We start from the raw sequence: 24,791 nt of genomic DNA, 5'->3' as shown, positions 1-24,791 counted from the left end.
TCTAATTTCTTCCATATTAACTTCTTGGTATAAACTGAGTTTTTGGGGGTTGATACAGGTTCATGTAGTTCAGGTGATAATCTAAAACTTTTAAAGAATAAATTAACAAAATAAATAAATAATGGAATTTGACTTGCATACATACAATCTAATACATGCATAGGCTACACAGCAATGTATCATGGATGGAGCCCTGATGCTCTGTAAATATTGGCATTTTTTAAAATGCTGTCACTAAAAGCAGTGTCCTATCATATTTGAGTAAAATTACCTTTTCATTCTAGAACTGTGGCAGCTGAAGTCCGGAAGCAGATTTCAGGACAATATGGTGGATCACCGCAGCTTCTCAAGAACCTTAATATTGGAGGCAGCATTTCCCATCATACAACTGTAAGTAATTTTTTATATTCATAAGAAAGCTGAACTGGTGCAGAACACAAACTGCTTTAATCTGGCTTTCCTATACGTAAGAGCAAGCATGCTTGCTGGTTTCTAGATTGCACTCTTAGCTATGGTTGCTGACTGTGTGGATACCCAAATCTGTCTTCAAGTGCGAAGTGCATGTCCAAGAAAACCCGAGGGCATACCCCTTTGCAATACTTGGAATTGGCAAGGAGGTTTGGCCCTTTTCTGAGTGCCATAAAGGAGCATATCTGTACCCGGTTTCTAAATTTGGTCTTCAAAGGTGGTGGGCATGTCTAGGAAATGAATGTGCCTGGATGTATTATTAATTACACAAAGGAGACTGGGATGTGTGAGTTCTTGTGCCAGATTTCGTGTATGTAGTGTCCCTGGGAACAGCAGCATAACTAGGGTGAGCAATATGGATTTTTGCCCAGATGCAGCTACTTGCAGTAGGCTGTGGGATTTGCTCGGCTGCAGACTTGGATACCGTCCAGAATACAGAACTGGCCAGGTAAAGCTCTCTTTTAAGAGATACATATAAAGGGTTGCATTCAAGAGTTCCTTCTGCATATTCAAGACAGCTGGGGTAGCTCAGTCAGTAAAGCACGAGTCTTTAATCTCCGGGTCATTGGCTCGAGGCCCAGGCTGGGCAAAATATTTCTGCATTGGACTTGACCCTCGTGGTCCCTTCCAACTCTGCAAAGTCTAAGATTCTAAGGCATCTCCCCTGTATTCTGGCATTCCCCTCCTCCTGCTGCTGCAGCCAAAATTCTGCTGCAACGGAATTTTGGAGAGCTGCAGGGACTGCAGTGGGAAGAAGTAGCAGGTAAAATCCTGTTGGACTTCCTCTCTGTTAATTCTGGGTGCTTCCCTTCCATTGTTAAGTGTTTTTGCTATATTTTTGTGGATACAAACTTAGGGATGTATCCAGCTTCACATGAGCGGAGTTCTGCTTAGGGATACAAACTTAGGGATGTATCCAGCTTCACATGAGCGGAGTTCTGCTTGCACAATGAGACTTCTCTTTCATAAGCTTTCCCAGTGTGCACCGAAATCTGTTCTAGAGGGTTTCCTGGCCCTCTATAGCAAATCTTGAGGATGCACTGGGAGCTGCAGAGGAAAGAAGGGGAAAGCTGCTTTGCACAATTGGAAGTATGTGAGCGACAACACTGAATCCCTTATCAATCCCCATGCATGACATCAGTCTCTACTAAAGCCATGAAAGATTACTGATTTTTAATATATTGGAAACAACTTTTGATTGTGTAATTATCCCTACACAAATTTCACAATAGGTACATGTTTCTTGGATATTATTAATCTAAAAAGATTAAAAACAAGCAGCTGATTCTTCAAGATGCTCTGAACTAACTTTAGATTAAACAGGATTGGCTGTGAGGAAGAGTTGGAGATGTATTTTAAAAATTAAAAATAGATGCATATTCAAGAGAGTGTTGCTAGTTTCCAGAATGGCAGGACTGCTGGTTTGCTGCCTCACTTCCTTAGAAAATTAACAGAAGGAGATAGCTAATGTACCCCTGACATTTCTTGTTGAGATATTCAGCAATAAATATTAAGGTAGAGCCAAGGGGGATTTAGGAAAATGGAAAACAGTGTTGTTAAACTCATCCCAAGCTGTTATAGGTTGTAGTTCACATCTTGAATACTCCCACTTACAAGAATTCCCAGTGAACGTGGTGGCAGCAATGCAGCATAAGGGTTATGCATTGCAGCCCATTGCCTCCCCACGCTGAGTACCTTTAATTATTGGCAATTGTGTTGTGTATTCACGCTCAGTTCGTGCAATCTATGACAGGGCAGTAACTCTAATGAATTATCTGACTATGCAGTGATACGCTAGACTGCAAATCACCTGACAGGTAATGTAAAAGTCATGTTGAAATTAAATAAAAGGTAGTGCATTTGTTAAATCTTGTTTCATTTAAATATGAAAAGGTCAACGACTCTTACTCTTTCCTTTCATTTCTGAGACATTTCTTTGAACGTTTGCCATTGCCCAATGGGGCACTAGAATTAGAGCAAGATTTATCAAGAGGGCTGGTGAGAATTCATTCTGCCATCTTGTGGCACTGTCTAGAAAAAGTATCCGCTCTCTCCTTTCCATACACCTCTGCCAGCCTATACTGATAGAGAAAAAATCAGTTGACTGGATGAAAGAGACTTTGAGACCCAGTTAAGTCTGCAAGAAAGATAGCAATCGCATCCCTAGCATTTCTGCATCAAGCACAACCTGTGGAGATCCAAGCCTTGCTGATTGGTCATGAATTAATTAAATAACAAAGGCCCTTATCAGGACTAGATCTTTCAGCACTGATGTAGAATATTTTTTGCACTCAGCTTAGACACATCTGTATAAGATAGTTCCAGTTTAAATGCATCACTAAAAGCAAATAGGCTTCTTATGAACACACTCTTGGTGGCCATCTCTGTAAAATTGCCATTCAGAATACTACTGAAAGATAGGATACAGCCAATCTGCATATTTAATCTTTGCTGGTTAGTTATATATTCAATGTGTGTGTGCATTGCATAAAAGCAGGTCGGTTAATTTCACCTTTAGGCAAGCATCCTCATCATTCCTGAGCTACTAGAGAAAAATAGGAGGCATATTTTCTTTTCTTCTTCATACTAAGTTTCCTTCCAGCTCCTAGAACAGGTTTTTCCCTCCGAGGCTGTCTCCCTCTGTGCCTTGCTTGACATTTTATTTTCAGAAAAAGAAAAAAGCCTCAGAATTTTTGAATTGTGACAGCCTTTTCTCATCAGCTGAGTTCTTCAACCATTTTAAATTGCCAAGAAACTAGTGCTGTTAAACCTAAAGGCACGAAATTATGAGTTGGCTGCTCAGACTAAAAATTAAAGTGCTTTGATAACACACTGAATTGGAGTCTTCTAGACCTCATTCCATACTTCCATGGCTTGTTTGGTTGGCAAACTCCTGCTAAATGTGCAGTCCAGAGACAATGATGACTGGTTACATTTTTCTTCCATGCTGCCTTCCAAAGGGCTCAATCATGTGAGATAGTGACTGACTCAGAGTCAACTAGTGTGTGTCATGGATATGCAGAAATGCAACCCTGGGCTTCATCTCCACTGAAGTTCAACACTGTATGTTGACCTTCCCAACCTGTACTTTAATTCAGCTGAACCCCATCCATTATGGCAAGCAGCCAGGGGAGATGGGAATTGCAGTTTTTTAACAATGAGGAGGGCATGAGGTTGGAGAAGCCTAATCTGTCACATGCCTAGGTCCATTGCTGTCATCCTTCCAGAAATACTTATGGAGACCTGGAGGCGGAGTTTCAACAGTCCCCAAGGGAAAAGTTACTAGCATTATTGCCTTTGTGGTTAATAGTGGCTGTGCGGTTTTTAGTTTTGTGATGGTCTTTGGCTCATTTATATGTTTTGTTTTTTCTTATGTTGCATTGCTTGGTTTGTTTAAGATTATAATGCTGAATTTACTGAACAGGTGGTGACCATTTCGTGCATGGGTTCTGTTCCTGTCCTCATGCATGTTGGTGGAGCATGTCTAAGCACCTTCATTAACCTCTCTTTCATGTCCAAAAGGACCTGTGTGTTAGCAGTCACACATCAATTGGACATGCCTAAAATGATTGGTGCCTGTATTTTGATCTGTATGTTGCCTAAAGTAATTTTTTAATGAAGCAATTACTAAATAAAGTTACAAATTACACTTGTCCTGTTTCTCAACCCTACTGTTTTAGTGCAGGCAAGGTCAGAGTCTCAGTAGAAAAACTCAGATGCCCTTATTTCTCTGGGGAAAATGGAATTTAGTACATGAGAATCTATGCCTTTAAGAAAAACAAATCCAGTTAAAAAGCGAGAATTCTAGAGGAATTCTGGCAGGGAAAATGGATGTTCATCTACTTAAATTTACCATATTCCCCGCTGTCATTTTGTTTTCTTAGAAAAAGCCTGCAGTAAAAGGTGTTCTTAGCATCATTTACCAAAGCATCAGGAAATCCCACCACACCCAGGAACATTCTCCTGTATATTAAAAGCAGTTATTAACAGTTTTTCCTGTGTGTTAATCTGAGAGCCAGTGTGGTGTAGTGGTTAAGAGCGGTAGTCTCGTAATCTGGGGAACCGGGTTCGCGTCCCCGCTCCTCCACATGCAGCTGCTGGGTGACCTTGGGCTAGTCACACTTCTCTGAAGTCTCTCAGCCCCAATCACCTCACAGAGTGTTTGTTGTGGGGGAGGAAGGAAAAGGAGATTGTTAGTCGCTTTGAGACTCCTTCGGGTAGTGATAAAGCAGGATATCAAATCCAAACTCTTCTTCTTCTTCTTCTTCTTCTTCTTCTTCTTCTTCTTCTTCTTCTTCTTCTTCTTCTTCCCACAGCCCCACTGTGGTGTGGTTCTTATAAGTTACCAGTTTCCTTTCTTCACAGTAACTCCTATGAGTTTACCAGGGAGAGCTTCAAAGGCTACACCTTTCCCATTTGGAAGCAGCTGAATATCTTACATTTATCAATGTTATGCAGATAATATAGACACAAGTCTCTTTCAAGCCTTGGCTACATGGCCACTTAAGTAAACACCTGAAATTTGATTTGCCTTCCTGTAAATGTATGAGTAGCCAGCAGCTGTAGGGTTAAATTTACCGTCTGTCTTCCCTGTTTAAGAACTTTATCTGTCTTTGAATATAGTAGAGCACACTTTGATCTACTTCATCTAATGCCTTAGATTTCCCCCCTCCCTCCCTTTGCTTGGTAGTACAAATGCTGTCTTGCTGATTGAGCCAAGTAGGTCAAGCACCCATTGTTGTTATTTCTCTTTGACTGGCATGTTTGCTATTGTTCTTTAATAGAGAACGAAACATGATTTCAGGGGTTTGAAAGCCACTGGTAAATAGAAAGATTTCCACTCCCAGATTTTGTTCTTTTTCTTTGTCAGCACAGGTCCCTTGTATGGGTAAAACACACTTAGCTGTTTAATCCTTGGCATTTCAAAATACATTTCAAAAATACTTTTTCCTGGCACCTTTAGAGAGCTGTTGCCAATCAGCATAGGATTAGAATAGAATAGATAGTTGCATGACCCAACTCCGTATAGCAGGGGTAGGCAACCTAAAGTTGGTGGGCCAGATCGCCTTCTCAATTTGGCCCGCTGACGGTCCAGGAATCAGCGTGTTTTTACATGAGTAGAATGTGTGCTTTTATTTAAAATGCACCTCTGGGTTATTTGTGGGGCATAGGAATTCGTTCACACACACACCCAATATAGTCCGGCCCACCACATGGTCTGAGGGACAGTGGACCGGCCCACGGCTGAAAAAGGTTGCTGACCCCTGCCATATAGGGTAGTTCCTTATGTTCATACATACTGTTTGACAATACTTGCATTTTCAGTAAGAATCTATTATTAGATATTGGAGATTTTGTGATATGTGCAAATTCCATCAAAGATAACTCACCATAGGTGTCACCATATAGGACTTTTGTAATAGTATTTTGGAAACTTGGAAAGCTGCAGGGCAGTTAAAACATACTTTAAGAAAACACTCAGTTTGATTTAAATCTCAGTTGTGCATAAGGTATAAATTAAAAAAGTAAAGACAAATTGTTTTTTTTAAAAAATAAATATTTTATTTTTTTAAAAAAGCTTGGTTTAGAATGAAAAATTTTTCCCCTCGAAATTTTTTGACACAGATTCCAGTATTTTGTGAATGCCCCTTTTTGCTACAATGCGTTAGTAACGATCACATAGAATAAAAGCCACTGAAAATAGAATGCAGGTTGGAGCATTTGAGATGCTCACAGAACAAAAGGCTCTTAGACCTGTTCTTTTGATTCACTTGCAGCACATTTGGTTCCGCCTTGACAAAATAGCTTGTGCATCAAATCCCAAGACACTTTAAAAATGAAACGGCACTAGGAAATACAACAGTGTTGTATGGATGGAATAACAGATAGACATGCTTAGCTAACACATTGCTCATGTTGTAGCAGATGATATGGCAGAGATGCAGGTAGGAGAGCAAATGGAAACAAGTGTTGGCTGGCTGAAGGAAGCACTAAAATACTGCAAAATACTGTGTTTGACATCCAGGGAAGGACAAAGTCGATAGGAAGCAGAGTTTTATTTTCGAGCTGGTAAGGGGACATAACAGTGAAGAATAACAGAGCCTTAAAGACAAAACGCTTGAGCGTCCTTGTAACAGTCCAGTTATAAACATTTGAGACAGGGTTTTATAATGCAAGCACTGACAACCTTAACTCTACCTGTGCACGCTTCCCAACGGAGCCGGGTGAAGGATAATAGTTTATATAAACTCAATCTATCAAGCTGGTATCTTACTTTAGTTAAGGGCTGGGTGCACATTTATATAGATATAATATATGTATATCTTTAGGATGGCAGTTCCCTCATAAGAGGTGTGAACCGCTGAAGAAGGCAGAATGTTTATTGCAATTACTGGAATATGCCAAAGGTAGTCATGATGAGTGGCTCTTTGTTCTGGTGCTGCAGATGGAGCTCTTTCCCAGTTATTTTAATACAGCTGTAGAAAAACGCACACAGCCAATCTGGTGTGCCTGCACAGCCCTGATGTCGTTGCTCCCCTGTCCACATCCACATAAGCTTTAGTGACTGGTGTTGGTGGGGTGGCTCCACAGCTCTGCCACACCACACCATCCGCTGGTGACCATTGCCTAATACATGTGTAGGGAAAATAAGTTGGAATCAGTTGTCAGTTAAAGTTCAGCATTATCTTAGCTGTCAACATGGCCTCCAGTGTTAGGCTACTGCACAGTTATACCTGATAGGTGTCCCTTTTCAACCCTATGCATGTCTCCTCTGAAATAAGTCCTATTTAGTGTGTTAAGACTTGCCTTCAGGTAAGCAAGTGTAGGATTTCAGCCTTAGGAGCTTAGCAGATTTCCAAACTTAATGGCCATCGCTTCTCTATTTTGTAATTCTTGCACAGCTTGTTTACCTTGTGGTGACTGTACCTTGACTAGTTGATTTTACTGTTGCATTCATAAATGCAACAGTACAACGAGGACAACTTGATGGAGTTCCAACTACTCCAGTTTCTCCCTAGGGATGCTATATAGAAATACTTTGACATTTCTCCCTAGGGATGCTATATAGAAATACTTTGACATTTAAAACAGGCTTTTCAAGAAAGGAGAACTAAGCTTTCAAGGCAGCTTGTTCTCATGTCTAGGCTAAATTGTGTTACAATTTAAATACATTTTTGCCCTGCTCTGTGCAGTACAGTGGTACCTTGGTTGTCAAATTTAATCTGTTCCGGGAGTCCGTTCGACTCCTGGCACTGTTCAAAAACCAAGGCGCAGCTTCCTATTGGCTGCAGGAGCTTCCTGCACTCAATTGGAAGCTGTGTCGGATGTTCAGCTTCCAAAAAAATTCGCAGACACTTACTTCCGGGTTTGCGGCGTTCAGGAGCCAAGCCGTTTGACAACCAAGATACCACTGTACAGAGTGTGTATCGAGATTCAAACGGATAGAGTTGCAGAAGGCTTTATGGTATATGTATTCTTACAGAGTGATTAAAGTTGTGCCTTACCGGTTTTCCAAATTGAATGCTGGCAGGGTGGCACCTTGTCTCCTGTAGTTTCTGAAAGTTTTGTTAAGTTAGATGTTTAGCCAGAAACACAAAGCATACTTAATAGTATTCCAGGAAGTAAATGCACCAAACAAATAACAATTGTTTGAAATATCCCTATAAAGAGCAACATGTATAAAATAAAATGTTACTTGCAGAAATAACAAACTATTTTCCATAGCAAGAATCATAAAGTTGTCAAAACCTACATCCTATCTGAAACAATATTTGGTAGGGATAAATTACTGTATTTTTCGCACCATAGGGCGCACCGGACCATAGGGCGCACCCAGTTTTTTTGGGGGGAAATAAAGGGGAAAAAATTATTTCCCCCCCAGCTAGAGCTTCCCCCGACCCCAGCCCTCAAACAGGCAGCTCTCCGCAAGCAGCGGGAGCGCTCCCGCTGCTTGCGGAGAGGTCCGCGAAGCCTGGACGCGCTGAGCTCAGCGCGCCCAGGCTTCGGCATGCAGGCACCTCTCCGCAAGCAGCGGGAACGCTCCCGCTGCTTGCGGAGAGGTCCGCGAAGCCTGGACGCGCTGAGCTCAGCGCGCCCAGGCTTCGGCATGCAGGCACCTCTCCGCAAGCAGCGGGAGCCCAGCGCTGGGCTCCCACTGCTTGCGGAGAGGTGTGCGAAGCCTGGAGAGCATGAGGGGTTGGTGCGCACCGACCCCTCTCACTCTCCAGGCTTCAGCGAAAGCCTGCATTCGCACCATAGGACGCACACACATTTCCCCTTCATTTTTGGAGGGGGAAAAGTGCGTCCTATGGTGCGAAAAATACGGTATATTCGCTGTGCTCACTGATAATAATAAACACCAGAAGTGGTTAGACGTTATTGATGCTATAACTATTCTCCATGATCCATTGACAGAATGTTCACAAAAATAGGGTGTGGTTGGAATCACATAACAAGAGAATGACTAATGTCAAAGATCAAAACAGAAGAAAAAATACTTAAGAGGAAGAAATTGTTGACCAAAACTCATTATCTGAGGTCATGTTCATGTGACCTTTGGGTGTGTAGTAGCTACAAAAGAAAATATTTTAAAATAGAGGTATTCTGTCTCTTGGTGAGGCTGGTAGGGTTGTATGCATCTGCTGCGATGTTCAAAAGCCAACTTTTGGCATACCTTCATAAATGCATATTTTCGGTGGCATCCTAAGAGCTGGATTTTCTGATGTATGACAGCGGATGCACTGTTGATTGTAAAATGACATAGGTGAGCGTCTGCCAGATTTTCTTGTAGCAGGAAATGTTGGTATGAATAGGCCCTGCAACTGAAACAAGAAGAATCTAACTCAAAAGAATCAATTTCACTTTCTTCTTCTTCTTATATAGCTTGCCTGGGAGCATTGTTGCCTGTTACACGTTAGTCCTGTTTCTCTGCTTTTATATGGGCTTTCAATTTTTACAGTGAAAATAATGATACCTTCGCCAATGTTCCTTTGAAAAAGCACTTGAAAGCTTGACTGGCACAATATCCCATGTCCTGATATGGCTTGTTGAGGAAAGGTCATAACATTGTTTTCTTAATAGGAGCTGGCAACCTGTTCATCAGGAGGGCGGTGCCAACAAATCCCTTATAGCCAGAAAGGAGATAGGGTGACCTTCCAAAGCTTGCTTTCTCCGCCTCTCCACCATAAAAAGCCAGAGTTTAAAATAATGCGTTTGTCTTTCATCTGCCAATAAGCTGACACAAACTAGTTCCTCTTCATAACCAAGAATTTATGTTTTGCCTGTTTACTCAGGTGTTAGGCAGTATTTCTGACTGCACAGATGGCGAGGCTAATGTTGGCTTCTGGGTTTGACATTTATGTTTGTTTACATCTTCATGCTATAATGGTCTACTGAAGAGGTGTAGGGACAAAAATGTGAATGCCTTACCTGATTCTGGATGCTGATGAGCTCCTGTAGCCGTTGTTGACATCAGTTCTCATTATGAAGTTCCTGGAATGTGTTGGCAGTTTTACTTCCATTTCATAAAAGGAAAGACATTACTTGAATAAGGACGTTTGTGAACACCCTGCACCTAAAATAGAAACATTGTTGTTTTAACTCTTATTGTTCTAACATTATTGCTCTAATCATGTCTACATTGGCTCCCAGTACTTTCTTTCTACAGACTGTTCTAGCCTTTTTAAGTCATACTCTCTTTCCCTATAAGCAAATCAAAAATTTAATGTGTGCATTTGCCTTGGAATGTGGCTGGCCCATATTTAGTCATGTATCACCCAGGGGCCTGTGCTGAACTATTTTATATACTGTGTCCTCTCCAGATGTTTTGACCTATAATTTCCACCAGTGGCCAATGCCATACTGGCTGGTGAGGGTGGGGTAATGGACGTTGTAGTTGAAAACATCTGGAGGGTACCAGATCAGATCAGGGAAGTCTGTACAATGTCATGAGAACATGTGCATTGTAGTGTATAAAGTATTGAGTGCCCTTGGAGAATCTCTCAGCCAGCAGTGGTGGGAGGGGCTGCATTGCTTACATGACCTCCTGTCACTGCCATTGGTCTGGCATATCAGGAGCATGAAAGGGAGAGCTTGGCATGATGCAAATACACTAGCAGGAGCTCTGGATTGGCTCTGCTGGTGCGTTTGCACTCCACCAGCCTTGCTGCCTCCTCACCCCTTACCCTTGTCTTCCCAGTAAGCTGCAGGAATGAATGTTTTGGGAGGTTGGGTAAGAAGCTGAGCAAGCCTCTACTGCTCTCTGCCTATCATTCTTCACCTACCATATTTTGTTGTAAAATAAGGCACCCTATATATGGTAGTTTTCTTGGCAGGAATTGATTCAAATTGATGGAGAAATAATAAATACGGTTGCCCAATGATCATCATGATGCATGATGATAATTTATACTTTATTTTGTGAAGGATGACAGTGTGCTGGGAGGGGCAGCCAGTCTATAATTAGAAATATCTTTTCCTCTTTTAGTGAAGATGAGGATTTGAAAAACAACAACCAAATACAGCACATTCCCTGCCCACATCAGTTTGTACTCAGTTTAAAAGTTTGTCCCATTTATTTTCTTCCCTGTCTGTGTAGCTGATTATCTCTGTGTTTCTTTCACATACAGTTTAACACTTAGGTCTTTGTAGGGTTGTAGGGCACTGTTTTGCTTTGCAGCACCACAGTGGCACACCAAATTTGTGCTTTCCCTCCAGCTTCCTTCAACAGCAGAACCTAGCAATTTACAGGCCTGGGATGCTACTGATTATGGTGATCACATGTTGTGGAGAGAGAGGGAGGGTGTTCCTGTTGGGAACAATGTTTTTGCATGGGAAAAGAGAGGGGGACCATTTCAGATGTTGAAATCACATGGTGAATTTGGGCAAAGGCAGCAGAATCTATCCCACAGGAAATGTATGTCACCGTATCACCAGTTCAGAATGAATATATCCATTCAGTGTTTCTGGGAGGCAGGGCAAATGTGTTTCACTTTGAACACATCAGCAGCTTACTCTAGTTTCAAATGACCAAGAATTGGTACCTAAAAGTATTTTTAGCATTTTAATCTTTGGCATGATTGAACCGGAGATACTGTATTTGCAGAACTCCTGACCTTCTGGCCTCTCTCCTTATGGGAGTGCAACTATTGCCTCTATTCTTCTCTCTTTAAAGTGTTGCACTGAAGCTGCACCTATAAAGTGTTTGTCTGTCTAAAACCTCTTAGAGACCAGTGCTCTGCTTATTTGAGAATATGGTCACACAAAATCTTGATTCATGTAAGCAAATGCAGAGGCCACGTTTTGACATCATGCTGAACTATAGCTTGACAGAATGTGAATGGAGCTAGGCAGGTGTTGAGTTAGTGCTCCCTGCCATCCCATTCCCATTGACAAACTGTGCCTACTGGTTTGTGTGGTATGGTTTGTGTGAAACAAGCCAACTTGAATTGTCTGTTTGGAGCAAAAAAAAAAGGAAGCTTCTAAGCTGCTCCTTGCAGCCGTGCCAGAGCAATATGGTTTAGCATGACATTCAAACACAGTTGCAGATTGGGATATCAAACCCTCTTTACCTAGGACCAAATCCTGACTTTCTAAGGAGCAACCAAGCTTTATGCATTGTTTGGTCAGCCATCCCTTCTTAGCTTAATGTGATTCTCTTCAGAATTCCAGCTTCATATAAAGAGTATTGCTGTTTCCCATATTCACTGCTTGACTGTGACTGGGAGGTCTATATTGTTTATACTGTTTGTTTATGTGTCTATTAGGCTTTATAGGGTTTATTTTGAAGTCTCCAGCCACTCAGTAACCAGCTCATCAATCTGAACCATTTTGCTTGAGCACCTTTTCCCCTTTCTCTTGCAAAAAGCTAGTTTACTAATTCAGTCTTAACTTTGCAGCCCTGTATGAGAAGGAAGGTCAGATCAAAGGCTTTGCTTTGCATTTGGAACTGATTTTGAAAGTAATGGAGGTGTTGCCTTGGAGGCTTCGCTAAACGCTGACATAGCAGCTAAGGCAGTACTCAGGTTTTCATGACTTGGTGATGCCTAAGGGTGGAAATGTCTCTCTCCTGAGTCACCTTGAGGATTTTTGCTTAGGCTTGTAGTATAATGGAAAGCGACACAGCCCCAGAAATAAAAGTATAAAACCAGTGCATTTGTAGCACTCATTTGCTAGAATTGGACTGAGTGTAGCATTGTTTTGTTTTAAGAAAATGAAAGACTCAGAATAAGAAGGCAATTATTTTTGACCTACTTCTGTAATACTGTACTATAGAGTTTGTTTTGGAAGAGAATGTAGAGTTTGGCTCAGCAAAACCTGGGCATGTGCAACATAAGAAGATGCCATCAAACTTAGTAATGTCTACTCTGACTGGCAGCTGCACTCTAGCATTTCAAGCTGAGGTCTTTCCCAGATAGGGATTGAACCTGGGACCTTGTGCATTCAAAAAGCATGTGCTCTGCCACTGAACCACAGCCTTTCCTGTGAACAGAATTTGTTTAATTTACTTCTGTGAAACCCTTCAATAGAAATGTTCTCAGGGAGCCTCACACACTTCACAAAAGTGAAGGATTAAAGCAACAACAAAGCTAAAAAGGTTAAGGCAGTGAATAAAACAAGCAATAGTAAAAACCAAAAACCAACCATCACTGTTTAGATTTATGAGTATGTGGCAGTCAAATCTCCCTAGGAAGACTATTCCATTGAGGAGGTGATGCAAGTTCCCATCCCAGTCATATCACCTGGATGAGGGTCTCCGATAATGATTTTCAGGGAGATTGGTGTGGAAGTAGGCATTCCTTCAGATACCTAGACCCAATTCCTGGGCCACAGGGTAATCTCCCTGTAGCTGTCTTGTGAATATTATGTTCCAATTGGCATGTCCCCTGTGAAGCTTGGACCATCTGTTTCCTTTCACCAGGCAGAAGATGATATTATAGTGCACACCAAGTGTTGGACCAGGATCTCCAGATTCCTTGCATAATTGTAGCTCGCGTTTCCTCCGTCCCCAGAATGAGCCATTAAGTTATGATGATGATGGGCGCGAGCTTCAATAAAATTAGGTGCTGGCTTTCACAGGGTCCGTTATCCATCATGAGCCAGGCATAATAATAAGACTTGAGAATATTCAAAGAGTTCTGTATATGTGTATTATTACCCCCAGATTGCAGACAGGGGTGGGACTGTGGCTGAGAGGATAATGGTCTGTGAAAGGTCACCTAGCAAATTCATGGCTGATCTGAGACCTGAACCAACTACTCCCCAGCTCATATCTCACTCCTCTTAGCCACTGTGCTACATCACACCACATTTGGGAGGAGAGGACAGAACTCCTGGAACTAGACACATTACCCTCTATAAGAAGAGTAAACTCTGACACTGGAAACCCTTTATTTGGTGAGGTTGATCCACTGTTTGCTGAATCCAATGCTCTGACATTGCACTGCTCCTGCTGGTAGACTACTTAAAAAATCTCTTAAATTCACAAGAAAGCGGGAAGGTGGGGCTCATCAACCTGGGAAGGTAGCCCATCTAGGAGAAGGAAGACTCTGATCCTAAACCTCTGCTGCCTTGTGAGATATCTCCCAAAGCAGAAAAGGCTGAGGAGTAAACCCTACTACAAAAATCCAGAGGGGAGTGCCTTGTACACCTCCTTCCAGCAACTTCTGCAGCCAAGCTGGTGCCAAACGTATTTCTCTGCTTGTCTTTGGGCCACATCAGCAAGGCCAAATGGTGTGTGTGTCTTGTTTTCTGGGCAGCTCAGGACCTCCATACACACCTCCCAGGCTAGTGCCCTGGGAAGGCACTTCAGTGCTGCTAATGCAGCAGTTTGACTTCACCCCCAGAGGTACACTCCATTGTCTTTTGAGACACAAGAAAACACAGGAAAGCAACTTACATACCATCTTGAAGGGCATAAAACCTGAGCCTTTGCCACACAGGAGCTAAATAGCATGATTAATTTCTGCAGGATATATGTGCAGAACTGTTTGTTCTTGCTTTAGTTACTACATTTATATCCTGCCTTTCTTCCATGATTGATATTATTGCAGTTTACATAGGATTCTTCCATTAAGGCACTGACAAGAGCCACACCTTCATGATGCGTCTTCAGAACAGGCTCTGAGATTTTGATTTGCTGTTGTTGATATCCCATCATCTAGTCCATGTGCTTTTATGGGAATGACTGTTGAGCCTAGCAAGGACTTGATGGTCTACATGGCTGTCTGGCTGTTTTCTGTGGGAGTGGTGACTGAGGGCTATTACTACAGGAGATAAATGTTTTTCCCAGTGAGGGAACAAAGCAGTTACCATCTGGATGTGTCTGTACTTGTGATTTTGGCCTGGAAACCTTAACATCTAATGAAATTGGCAGTACTGTGTATTTCTGGGCAGGCTTAGATATTGATATTTTTCAGCTGCAGAGGAAAACAAAATATGCAGAGCGGGGAAATTAAGTACAGATATATGTATTTTAAAATAGCCAAATGTTGACACTTTAGTATAACTTTTTCTTTATCTTCATAGGTGCCTCTTACTGAGCCTGTGGATCCAGTGGATTTGGAAGAATACCTCCTTACACATCCACTTGCAGTGGATTGCGGCCCTTTGAGAGACTTGCTTGAATTTCCTTCTGACGATATTGAAGTTATCTACAGTCCTCGAGAATGCAGAACGCTTGTGTCAGCAGTACCCGAAGAGAGGTAAGGGCTAGGCAACAGAGACCTTGGCCCATACTTGCAGCTGAGCAGGTATGGGAGATGGCCTGGCTGAAGCCATTAATCTCCATATTCTTCTCTTCCTTCACCACTCAAAACTATACACTGGAGCCAGGATAGCTTTGAGAGCAAAGAAAGCACAAGTTATACAGGTACAGAGAGATGGCAGTGGTGGCAGAATCAGAGTGTGGGGCCTTGGAGAAGGGAACTGTACCCCTTGAAATTCTTGGTTTAGCTGAGAAACAAAGGGAAAGACAGTGAATTGACTGTGAGTCTAAAAAGCAGAGGCCCTGTGTCACATGTAACTTATGGCGTAAAGGTGGAGGAAGCACATTAACAAACATTGAATGAAGGAAAGTGGGGCAACCTGTATGCACGTGTGATGATTGGAAACGTAGTAGATGTTTACAGAATGCAAGCTGTGTTTATTACAGTGGTATCTTGGTTCCCAAACTTAATCCATTCCGGGAGTCTGTTAGACTCTTGAAACCATTCAAAAACCAAGGTGTGGCTTCTGATTGGCTGGTGTTTGGGAGCCAATTTGTTCGGCAACTAAGCTGTTCAGGAACCAAGGTTCCACTATACTGGGGTATTAAATGGTAGTTCAGCCTGTCAGTCTAAAATGAAATAAGATGTTTGTGATTTGAAGAGACCATTTAGAGCTATGTTCCCTCTCTATAGTGAAATGGACCCTCACGTGAGAGATTGCGTAAGAAGTTACACAGAAGACTGGGCCATTGTGAACAGAAAGTAAGTTGTGTATTTAAAGTTATATATTTGAAGAGATGCCCTTCAACTGTATGTGTTGGGCGGGGGGCGGGGGGCCTGATTTTCAGAATGCGGTTACTGTAGCTATCAGTAACTATTCAGAGCCGATATAAGATCGTACCGCTATTTTACAGTTATCACTTTTAGGCAGGTGCCCTTAAGGATAACTTCCTGAAAAGGGGGAGACAACTTTTCTGAATGTGTTGGAGGGAATAATGGAGAAAGTATGGGTCACCAATTCATATTCTTTCCCCCCACCTTTTTGCTGTGGATCCTTATAGGAAGCAAGTTAGATGAAAGGGCTTGCCGTATGAAGTCGAGAGATTGTTTGCAATGGAGCAGTTCAGCAGTCAGTGGAATGACTCATAAATTGTGTCAGAATAGAGCCTTTTTGCGTGAGACTAGAGTATACACCAAGCTCACTGTCCTCCCAGCGCTTTTGTAATCACTTGGTAAAGCCACTATTAACTACTCAAACGATTTATATAATTAGGTAGAAAAGAAAATGCCAAGATGAGGAATAAAAAGAAGAAAATAATAATAGTGGAAAAGGTTGATAACAAGATATGGAAGGCAGTAGGAAATAACCCTCTTTCGATGGTGCAGGAGTGTCATTTTCTCTGTGTGCAGGTTCAGATTATTATTCACAACTTTATGAACTGTGGTTTATGAGTCCTCCCCTCTGTGTGACAACTTTGACACTTCATTCCTGGCTTTGTGTTAAGCCACAATTCCCTTTATATGTGAACTGAGGTAATTCTGGCTGAACGTCAGTTAACAAACCAGGCTAACAGGTCAGGTTCAGAAGGAGGTAGACAAGATGGTGTTTGCCAGTTTTGGCTGCTGCTGTTTCTCATCTGGTTCTGCCTTTATAGTAGAGCAGAATATTTGTACACTGCCTAGAGAAATTTTGCCCTCCATGCTGGCTGGGGCTGAGGGGAATCTGTACTCCAGTACATCTGAAGGGCACCAGGAAGGTTAAGGCTGGCATAGAGCGACGCTGATAAAATATGGAATGTTTTAAAAGTAAAATTATCCAGTAGCAATGTTAAATATGTTAATGTTATTGGGCCTTCTCTGGCATATCAGGCAATCCTAGCCAGACAGCCCTATTATGGGCAATCTATTCCATTTGGCAACCCCTTGTGCTCCGTGTCATGTCTGGTTCCACCCATAAGCCTTTTGTCACCCACCCTTCTTTGCAGTCAGAATGGAGACTGCAGTGAGACAGGAGAGTGCTGTCAGCTTCTCAGGAGGCCAGAATAAATGTACATATTTCCCAAGAGTTGTCATTAGTAGTCACAGTGATACACTCTTTAGATGTGCAGGTGAAATAGAGGAGGAAGGGCAGAGAGTTGTCACATACCCATCAAGATCACATACAGAAAGAATAATTTTAATTTGGCTTCCGGGAAAATGGTAACACCTTGGGGATGGGCAACTCTGAGAATAATAGGCTAGAATGATCACAATATTGCAACTGCCTTGATTGTCAGAAGACATATGGGTTTATCCCAATATAGCCAGCACTGCTGACAGACACTATTGTCTGCTATAATAATGGTGGCTCCTAGACATTTACCTTTGGAGCTTTCTGATTTGTATAGTAGAGCAGGATTTGAGAATTTGTGTTCCTCCAGATGTTATTGGACTTCAACTCCATTAAGCCCCATCAAGCATGGCCAATAGTCAGGAGAGATGGGAGTTGTAATTCAGCAACATACATAGTAGGCATGGAAACCTTTGGGGTTCCAGATGTTGCTGGGCTACAGCTCCCATCATCCCTAGCAAGCACAGCCATGGATGATGGGAGTTGTAGTTCAGCAACAGCTGGAGGGCCAGAGATTAACCTCGCCTGCTCTAAAGTATCAACAACCTTTGTCAGATGATATGTACCACTATTACTGAGAGCCAGGTCATGCACAATGCCTGCGTAGACAGATTAGACATTTTTTATGGTGTGGAGAAAGTGAGTCGATCTCATTAGAAAAAGAATTATGTGGGCCTTTGGTCTCCACCCACCAGGGCTCTTCCTGTATTCTGATTAAAAGCCACTGAGTTGCAACAATAGAATATGGTAAATGGACTAAACATCAAATTGATACATAATAGATTCATAATAGTCAAAGACAGTGGTTATCAATTGGTGGTCCATGGAACCCAGAGGGTCCATGGCATCATTCATGTAACAAAAACTACCATAGAGGTATCACAAATTTCAAAAGTAGAGGGTCCATGGCTTGGCTTTTGAAAATCAGGGGGTCCGCAGTAGTTAGATAATTGGGAACCGCTGGTCAAGGAGGCCCTGAAAGCAGCCATGCTAAAACAAGCAAATAAACAAATAAATGCTGTCATCCTTGGATTGCTTATAGAAATATTTTGTGATTTAATGAGGTGAAGGATACAGTCTACTAGAACAAATTGTTTGCATTTAGCTACATCATGGTACACTTCAAGTATTCCATTGCTGATCAACGGGTGCTTATGCTTATAGGATTATATGGTCACAGCAGGAGTCATTTCTTATTGCAGCCAGGAAAAGTAACAAGTATGAGTTGATTTTTAAGGCTGCAAGTCTAAATATCCTACACTGGAATCAACACCTGCAGTCAAAGAAGAGAAAATGCTGTTTTCAAAAATTCCTGTTACAGAACTTTGATAGACAGCATGATGCCGTCAAGAGTAGCAAAAAATATTTTCTGGGGAGGGCATTAAGCTTTCAGATGTTGCTCACCATTTCTTCTTGGTTTTGTAGAGGAGAGACATTGCTTAATACAATCTGTTTTTGAATAGATATCACAAACTGGGAACAGGATTTAACCCCAACACATTAGACAAACAGAAGGAGAGGCAAAAAGGCCTACCCAAACAGATATTTGAGTCTGATGAAGCTCCGGATGGCAACAATTACCAGGATGAACAAGTAGGTGCTTATGAAGCCTGCATCTTTTAAAAAAAATATCACTGTGTTAAAAATACATGTGACATTTTCCATATTTCACTTTACATGCTTCATTTAATTTCTTCAATCTTAGGATGATCTTAAAAGACGGTCCATGTCAATCGATGACACGCCACGGGGCAGTTGGGCTTGCAGTATTTTTGACTTGAAAAACTCCCTCCCGGATGCTTTGCTTCCAAATCTTCTGGATCGGACCCCAAATGAAGAAATCGACCATCAAAATGATGAACAGAGAAAGTCCAACAGACACAAGGAACTTTTTGCATTGCATCCAGCTCCAGATGAGGTATTGTGAGCTTAACTGAGACCTGTTAATACTAGCACAAAGCACACATAAGTGCCAGGTCCACCTCTGTAGCCAGAGAGTGAGTGCTGGTGTATTATAGTAGGAATATATATATATATATATCTCGACTTGAATTTCAGAAGTCATTAAAATGAGATGGGGAAGGTGAAGATAGAGGCAAAATAGCATGATGTTCTGCCATAATTTGTTGGGTTTGTAGGCCTGTAGGGCCACAGCCGTCTTAAGTGGGATGAATTTGATGAGTCTACTTTATTTATGACTAATGTTGAATACCAGTCCTAGACTTTTGACAGCGGTGTTTGCCAGCTTTTGTAGAAAGTGTACAGGGGAGTGGAGGAGCCAAATATTTTAAAGGGATTGACCCTAAGATTGTATTTGCTTTTGTTTCCATGCGACTGCTGCCAAAGCAGCATGTGATTAAAGCACAAATCTGGACTTTTGGATCATCTCTTTCCAAGGAATTTTCTTACAGAACTCCAATCCGTTATTCAGTAGCTCTCCTAAATTAAACCCCTTCAGTGTTATTTATAGTTGCAGCAAAAGCCACACTCTGTTAAGCTTGAAGATTAAATTGTATTGAATAGGAGGGGAGGAAATCTACTTTGCCTTCTTTAGCCATTTAACAATGCACTTTGTTTGTGGAAGGAGTGCATGCATTACTTGCTGGATTTGTGCCCGATTGCAGGAAGAACCAATAGAAAGACTGGGCATCCCTGAAATCCCCAAGGAACACTTTGGTCAGAGGCTTCTTGTGAAGTGTTTGTCTTTAAAGTAAGTAATAAGGTTGCTAATTTTTTTAAAAAATATGCATGCTTACATTTGACCTGTCAAATCAATGCACCTTGTATGGTAATTGGGACTGATAGAACTACCAAGACACAATTAATTTTTCAAATTCTACCTTGAGCACCTTAATGTGCAAAGAGGGCAGTAAGTCAATTAAATATTCCCATCGTACATTAAAAACGCTGGAAATAATGATAAAATAAGCTTGCCACAATATTCAAACCTAGTCATGCTTTTGTAAAATGGTATGTACTATAGAATCATAGAATTGTAGAGTTGGAAGGGGCCATGAGGGTAATTTAGTCCAATCCCCTGCAAAGCAGGGAACTTTTGCCCAATGTGGGGGTCAGACCCACAGCCCTGAGCTTTAAGAGTCTCATGGTCTACCGACTGAGCTACAAGGCAACAAACACATACATTAAAGTGGTATTGAGTTCAAGAAAGTGAAGTGCTAATTTAATGAAGGGATGTGGGATTCTGAGGTACATTAAAATAAATAAAGAAAGATTGGGCCAGATGTATTTTCCCTGGGAGAAAATTTAATGGGATCGTCACCACTTGAAAGGTCCTATTGCTAGTGCTCACCAATTTTGATGGGAGGCCCACAAATTGAACTTGATGGTAGACCGCAGGCAGCACCTTTGAGGGTGACATTTAAGGCCTGGGTAAGTTCGTATGAGTTCAGGTCGTCTTTCATGTAACCTGTCCCTAAACTGTTTAGGGCTTTAAAAGTCAACACTAGCACTTTCAATTGATCCAGAAACACACAGGCAGCCAATGCAACTGGTATAATAAAGACGTAATGTCTCACTTCATAGCAGAGACACAATTCCTTCCCTCATCCTGTTTACATCTGGCTTTTATCGCACAAACAAAGGACAGTTGACTAAAAACAACGTGATTGATGTAGCCTTTTTTTTGAGATGAGATTTTACACCAGCAGTCAGACAACTGATTCAGTAAGACAAAGTTGAGTCTTTAAATCCATGGCTGCCTCTTTAAGACTTGAGACTTGAGGCAGTTAGCAAAGCTTTCACTGGGGAGAAGAGAAACCTGTTAAACAAGTTTAATGAAGTGGAGCTCCTGAATGTAGGGTTACCTGCAGCTGGTTCATTGCCTATAACTCTTCTCTAATAACACGAGGTAAAATTTTACTGGTATTCCCTTAGAGAAATAAAGCACAAAACTGATTTTCCACATGGCTGTATTCATCTTGTGTGTCCTCACTTAGGTCAACCCTTCTTGTTAGGGAGCTCCAGTTAGACTAGAGTGCATCTCGTAACTGAGATATATGTTGGAATTGCCTCCTAGAGGAGAGCTGCTTTTAAGTCCTGACACTAATCCGGATGATTCCATGGCATAGCCTTTTACAGGGTGTTGTACCAGAATGCAGTTCCCAGGAGAACTCTTGTACAGTGAATGGCTATATAAAAAACAAATTACAGCAGTTAATTAAGAATTTCCTTTTACAGAAATCTCTTCATATTAGATCTGAGGAAATGATGTTTGTCTTTATTCTACAGAGTTCATGTTTATCTTGTGCTCTTTTTTAAAAAAAGAATGAGAATTGTGTTTAGTGCCTGGAAGGACAAATATGTATATAGTTTTAGGAACTTTAAGCCCACATACTCAAAACTGAATTCTGATGTTTTATTTGCTTCTGAGATTTTAGTCCTGCATCATTCAACAAAGTCCATTATAAATGAAGTAATATAAAAATACAATAATTAGCTATAATAATAGCATTTGTAAAAGAACAAAGAACATTACAGGTATTGATCAACAAACTAGCAGTAACAAGACAGTGAAGAGTCATATACACCAGCAGATTCTTCCAGGTGTTACAGAAAAATATCCCAGACAAGGTCAGAGTATATCACAATGTCTAAAAGTTGTCATAAATGCAAGGGTGTTCTGCCACCTGTTCAAAAAATTGTGGTGAGCAATTATTGAAATGAATGGGACTTGCTTTTGAGCAGAAGTGTTTTGAAGGCAGTCTTTATTAGCTAATAGCCATTATTTAACTGGCAATAGGTACCATTAGTGGCAAGAGAGGGACAGTTTTGAGACTTACAGTTCTTTGTTCTCTGCTGCCAGTGATAGAAAGATAGAAGCCATGGTGAACAGCTGATTGATACAAAAGACATAATCTCATTGACCTCCGTGGAGTAAATTAATTAATTCTGGTATTGGCAGCTTTGGAGAACTGCATTTAAACGAGATAAAGCTATATGTGATTAACACCCTGCTCCTAAACACTTTATGCAGAAGGACTGTTGAGTTTAGCTCAACAGTTGCAAATAATGGGCTTAGGGTAGGGCTTTGACCCAGTTTGCTGTCCATTCCCATTCACGCCTAAGTGCTAAACAACTTCTCCCACTGATTTGATTAGAAGTCTGTTTAAGATTATGACCTGAGATCTCGTAATACACAGCAGATTTTAAAAGGTTTATGAATAGCAATATACAAAAGTGCATAAGCTGCTGCTGTGCAATCAAACTGGCTGACAACCTGTTTTAAACACCAGCATATTTCGGATGAGGCACGTCAGCTGGTGCTGCTGATTAGGCCCCATGCAGGATCAGATCAGGGGAACTTGTTGCGGGTTTGGGTTTTGCAGGACTGCCTCTAGATGGCACAACTGTTAAGCAGAGTCAGCAGTATGTGTTTCCCAGAAGTTGTGAACTGCCCTGTGATCTTCAGATGGAAGGGTGGTATACAAATTCAAAAAATCATCATCATCTGACAATTGGTTTGTCTAGTGCAGTATTGCTGAAAAGTGACAGATAGTGACTCTCCAGGGCTTCAGACAGGAATCTTTCTGAGTCATACCTTGGAGACAGCAGGGATTGAACCTGTGTCCTTTTGGTATGCAGAACATGTACTGTATTTTTTGCTCTATAAGACTCACTTTTTCCCTCCTAAAAAGTAAGGGGAAATGTGTGTGCGTCTTATGGAGTGAATGCAGGCTGCGCAACTATCAAAGAAGCCAGAACAACAAGAGGGATTGCTTCTTTCACTGCACAGCGATCCCTCTTGCTGTTCTGGCTTCTGAGATTCAGAATATTTTTTTTCTTGTTTTCCTCCTCCAAAAACTAGGTGCGTCTTGTGGTCTGGTGTGTCTTATAGAGCGAAAAATACGGTATTTTACCCCTGAGCTATGGCATCCTAAAGTTATTTCTAGGGAGCTACACAGCTGCAGTAGTGCAGTTTCAGTTGGGAAATAACCTTGTTGCTGTTTGGTTGTGTATAAAACTGAAAAAAATCTAAGAAATAGAGCTAAACTTTTTTTCTCCTTTAAGATTTGAAATTGAAATAGAGCCGATTTTTGCAAGTTTGGCATTGTACGACGTTAAGGAAAAGAAAAAGGTGAGTTATCTGCTTGATGCTTGCTTCCTTTGCATGGCGTTTGAACAGCATGCAGTAAGACGTAGGTAGTAACAGCAGCTCTCTGCTTAAGAGCACTTGAAGTCTTCACTGGAATACTGCGTTTTTCATCCCTGCTATTCAAAATTACATTGAGAAATAGAAAGTAGAACAGAAGGAACTGAAAGTACTATAAAAAGCAAACCCTGTAAAGAGTGGTGGAGGTTGCTGGATACAATAAACTATTTTACAGGTTGCCTGATTATTTTGTTTATTTATTTACAGTATTTAGAATATTTCTAGAATGCCCTTCTTTGAAAAGAGCTCAGGGTGGTGTACATCAGCCCAAATAGGCAAAATGCAGTGAACATAACTAAAAACATCTTATTCCAGCAGGGAGAGTGAAACTTGATGGGCCCCTGTGTTTGTTCCACTTCTATATTTATTTATTTTTGCAATAGAAAAATAAATGAAATAAAACCAAATAAAGTTTAGGAAGCAATGTAAAACAGCAAAGAAATGAAGAAATAATGAGAAGCAGCCAGCGGAGAGGGAGGACTTTTGTTTTTGTTTTTTTCAATGCCTCAGCGGAGGAAAAGAAAACATGAAGAGAGTGAAACCAAATGAAGACAACACAATACAAAGAAGGAAGAGTACAAAGAGAAATAATGAAAGAAAACTTAACTGAATATAAGGGAAACAGTGAGACGTGGGGGGGGGGAGAGCGAACTGCTCTGTCAAGGCAGGAGGGAAAATCTGAGGAGATTCAGCCTGCCTCCCACAATTCTTCGCTCCTGCCTCAGTCACGTGCAGAGGAACTACACAATATTATTTTAAGAAGCTAGATTTATGGATGGAAAGTTCCCACTTCAATCCAAATTATATTTCCTTATGAGAGGGCTTCATTGACATGCCTGACAGCTGTTGGGTACTAGTATCTGTTATTTTGGGCCTGAGGTGAGAAGGGTGTTGGAGCAGGACCATTCATCCTTGCCAAAAAAGAGGATCTATCTATCTATCTATCTATCTATCTATCTATCTATCTATCTATCTAATCTATCTATCGTCTGTCTTTCTTATCTACTATCTAGAAAATCCAAATCCCCTAAAGTATATTTTCAGATTATCAGGTCTCTGATCAGTTGGAAATTATCATCTGAAGGAGAGGGGAAATTGGCAAGCCCCATGATAACTAAAACCTCTGCTATCAAAACACTTCAGCTGCCCGTTACCAAACTTTATCCCTATCTTCCTCTCTAGGTTGCCTCTAGAGGGGGATGGTGATGTTCCCCATGCATTGAGCTATCACAAATTAGCAAAGCTATACTGGAATGCTTTCCACTCTGTATCCAGGTCCAACTTAGGGAGGAAGGCTGGGGCTCTCTTGTCATTCTTGGTGGAGGGCAATGAAGCATGT

At 41.3% G+C, this 24,791-nt stretch overlaps 1 protein-coding gene and 1 long non-coding RNA gene across 16 annotated transcripts in view; one reads left to right on the top strand and one right to left on the bottom strand.

The window, feature by feature from the left end:
• DOCK7 (dedicator of cytokinesis 7) overlaps positions 1 to 24,791 on the top strand; it is a 113,362-nt gene that overhangs the window by 8,790 nt on the left and 79,781 nt on the right. For all 15 annotated transcript variants that reach the window (XM_081915687.1, XM_081915683.1, XM_081915680.1 and 12 more), the window contains exons 2-8: positions 285 to 390; positions 14,995 to 15,170; positions 15,867 to 15,935; positions 18,747 to 18,876; positions 18,989 to 19,201; positions 19,908 to 19,993; positions 23,311 to 23,377. In XM_081915687.1, the coding sequence (XP_081771813.1) occupies positions 285 to 390; positions 14,995 to 15,170; positions 15,867 to 15,935; positions 18,747 to 18,876; positions 18,989 to 19,201; positions 19,908 to 19,993; positions 23,311 to 23,377 (847 nt within the window). The remainder of the gene's footprint in view (positions 1 to 284; positions 391 to 14,994; positions 15,171 to 15,866; positions 15,936 to 18,746; positions 18,877 to 18,988; positions 19,202 to 19,907; positions 19,994 to 23,310; positions 23,378 to 24,791) is intronic.
• On the bottom strand, positions 6,987 to 9,922 carry LOC309372380. The gene is made up of 3 exons (XR_014169482.1): positions 9,898 to 9,922; positions 7,974 to 8,024; positions 6,987 to 7,095 (listed from the first exon to the last, which is right to left on the bottom strand). It is a non-coding gene; the product is annotated as an uncharacterized lncRNA (long non-coding RNA).

Source organism: Podarcis melisellensis (genome assembly GCF_964234715.1).
Source record: "Podarcis melisellensis genome assembly, chromosome: 6".
Lineage (NCBI taxonomy): Eukaryota > Metazoa > Chordata > Lepidosauria > Squamata > Lacertidae > Podarcis > Podarcis melisellensis.
Note: the sequence above shows the minus strand (reverse complement) of the source record. Positions and strands in the feature narration are given on the sequence as shown.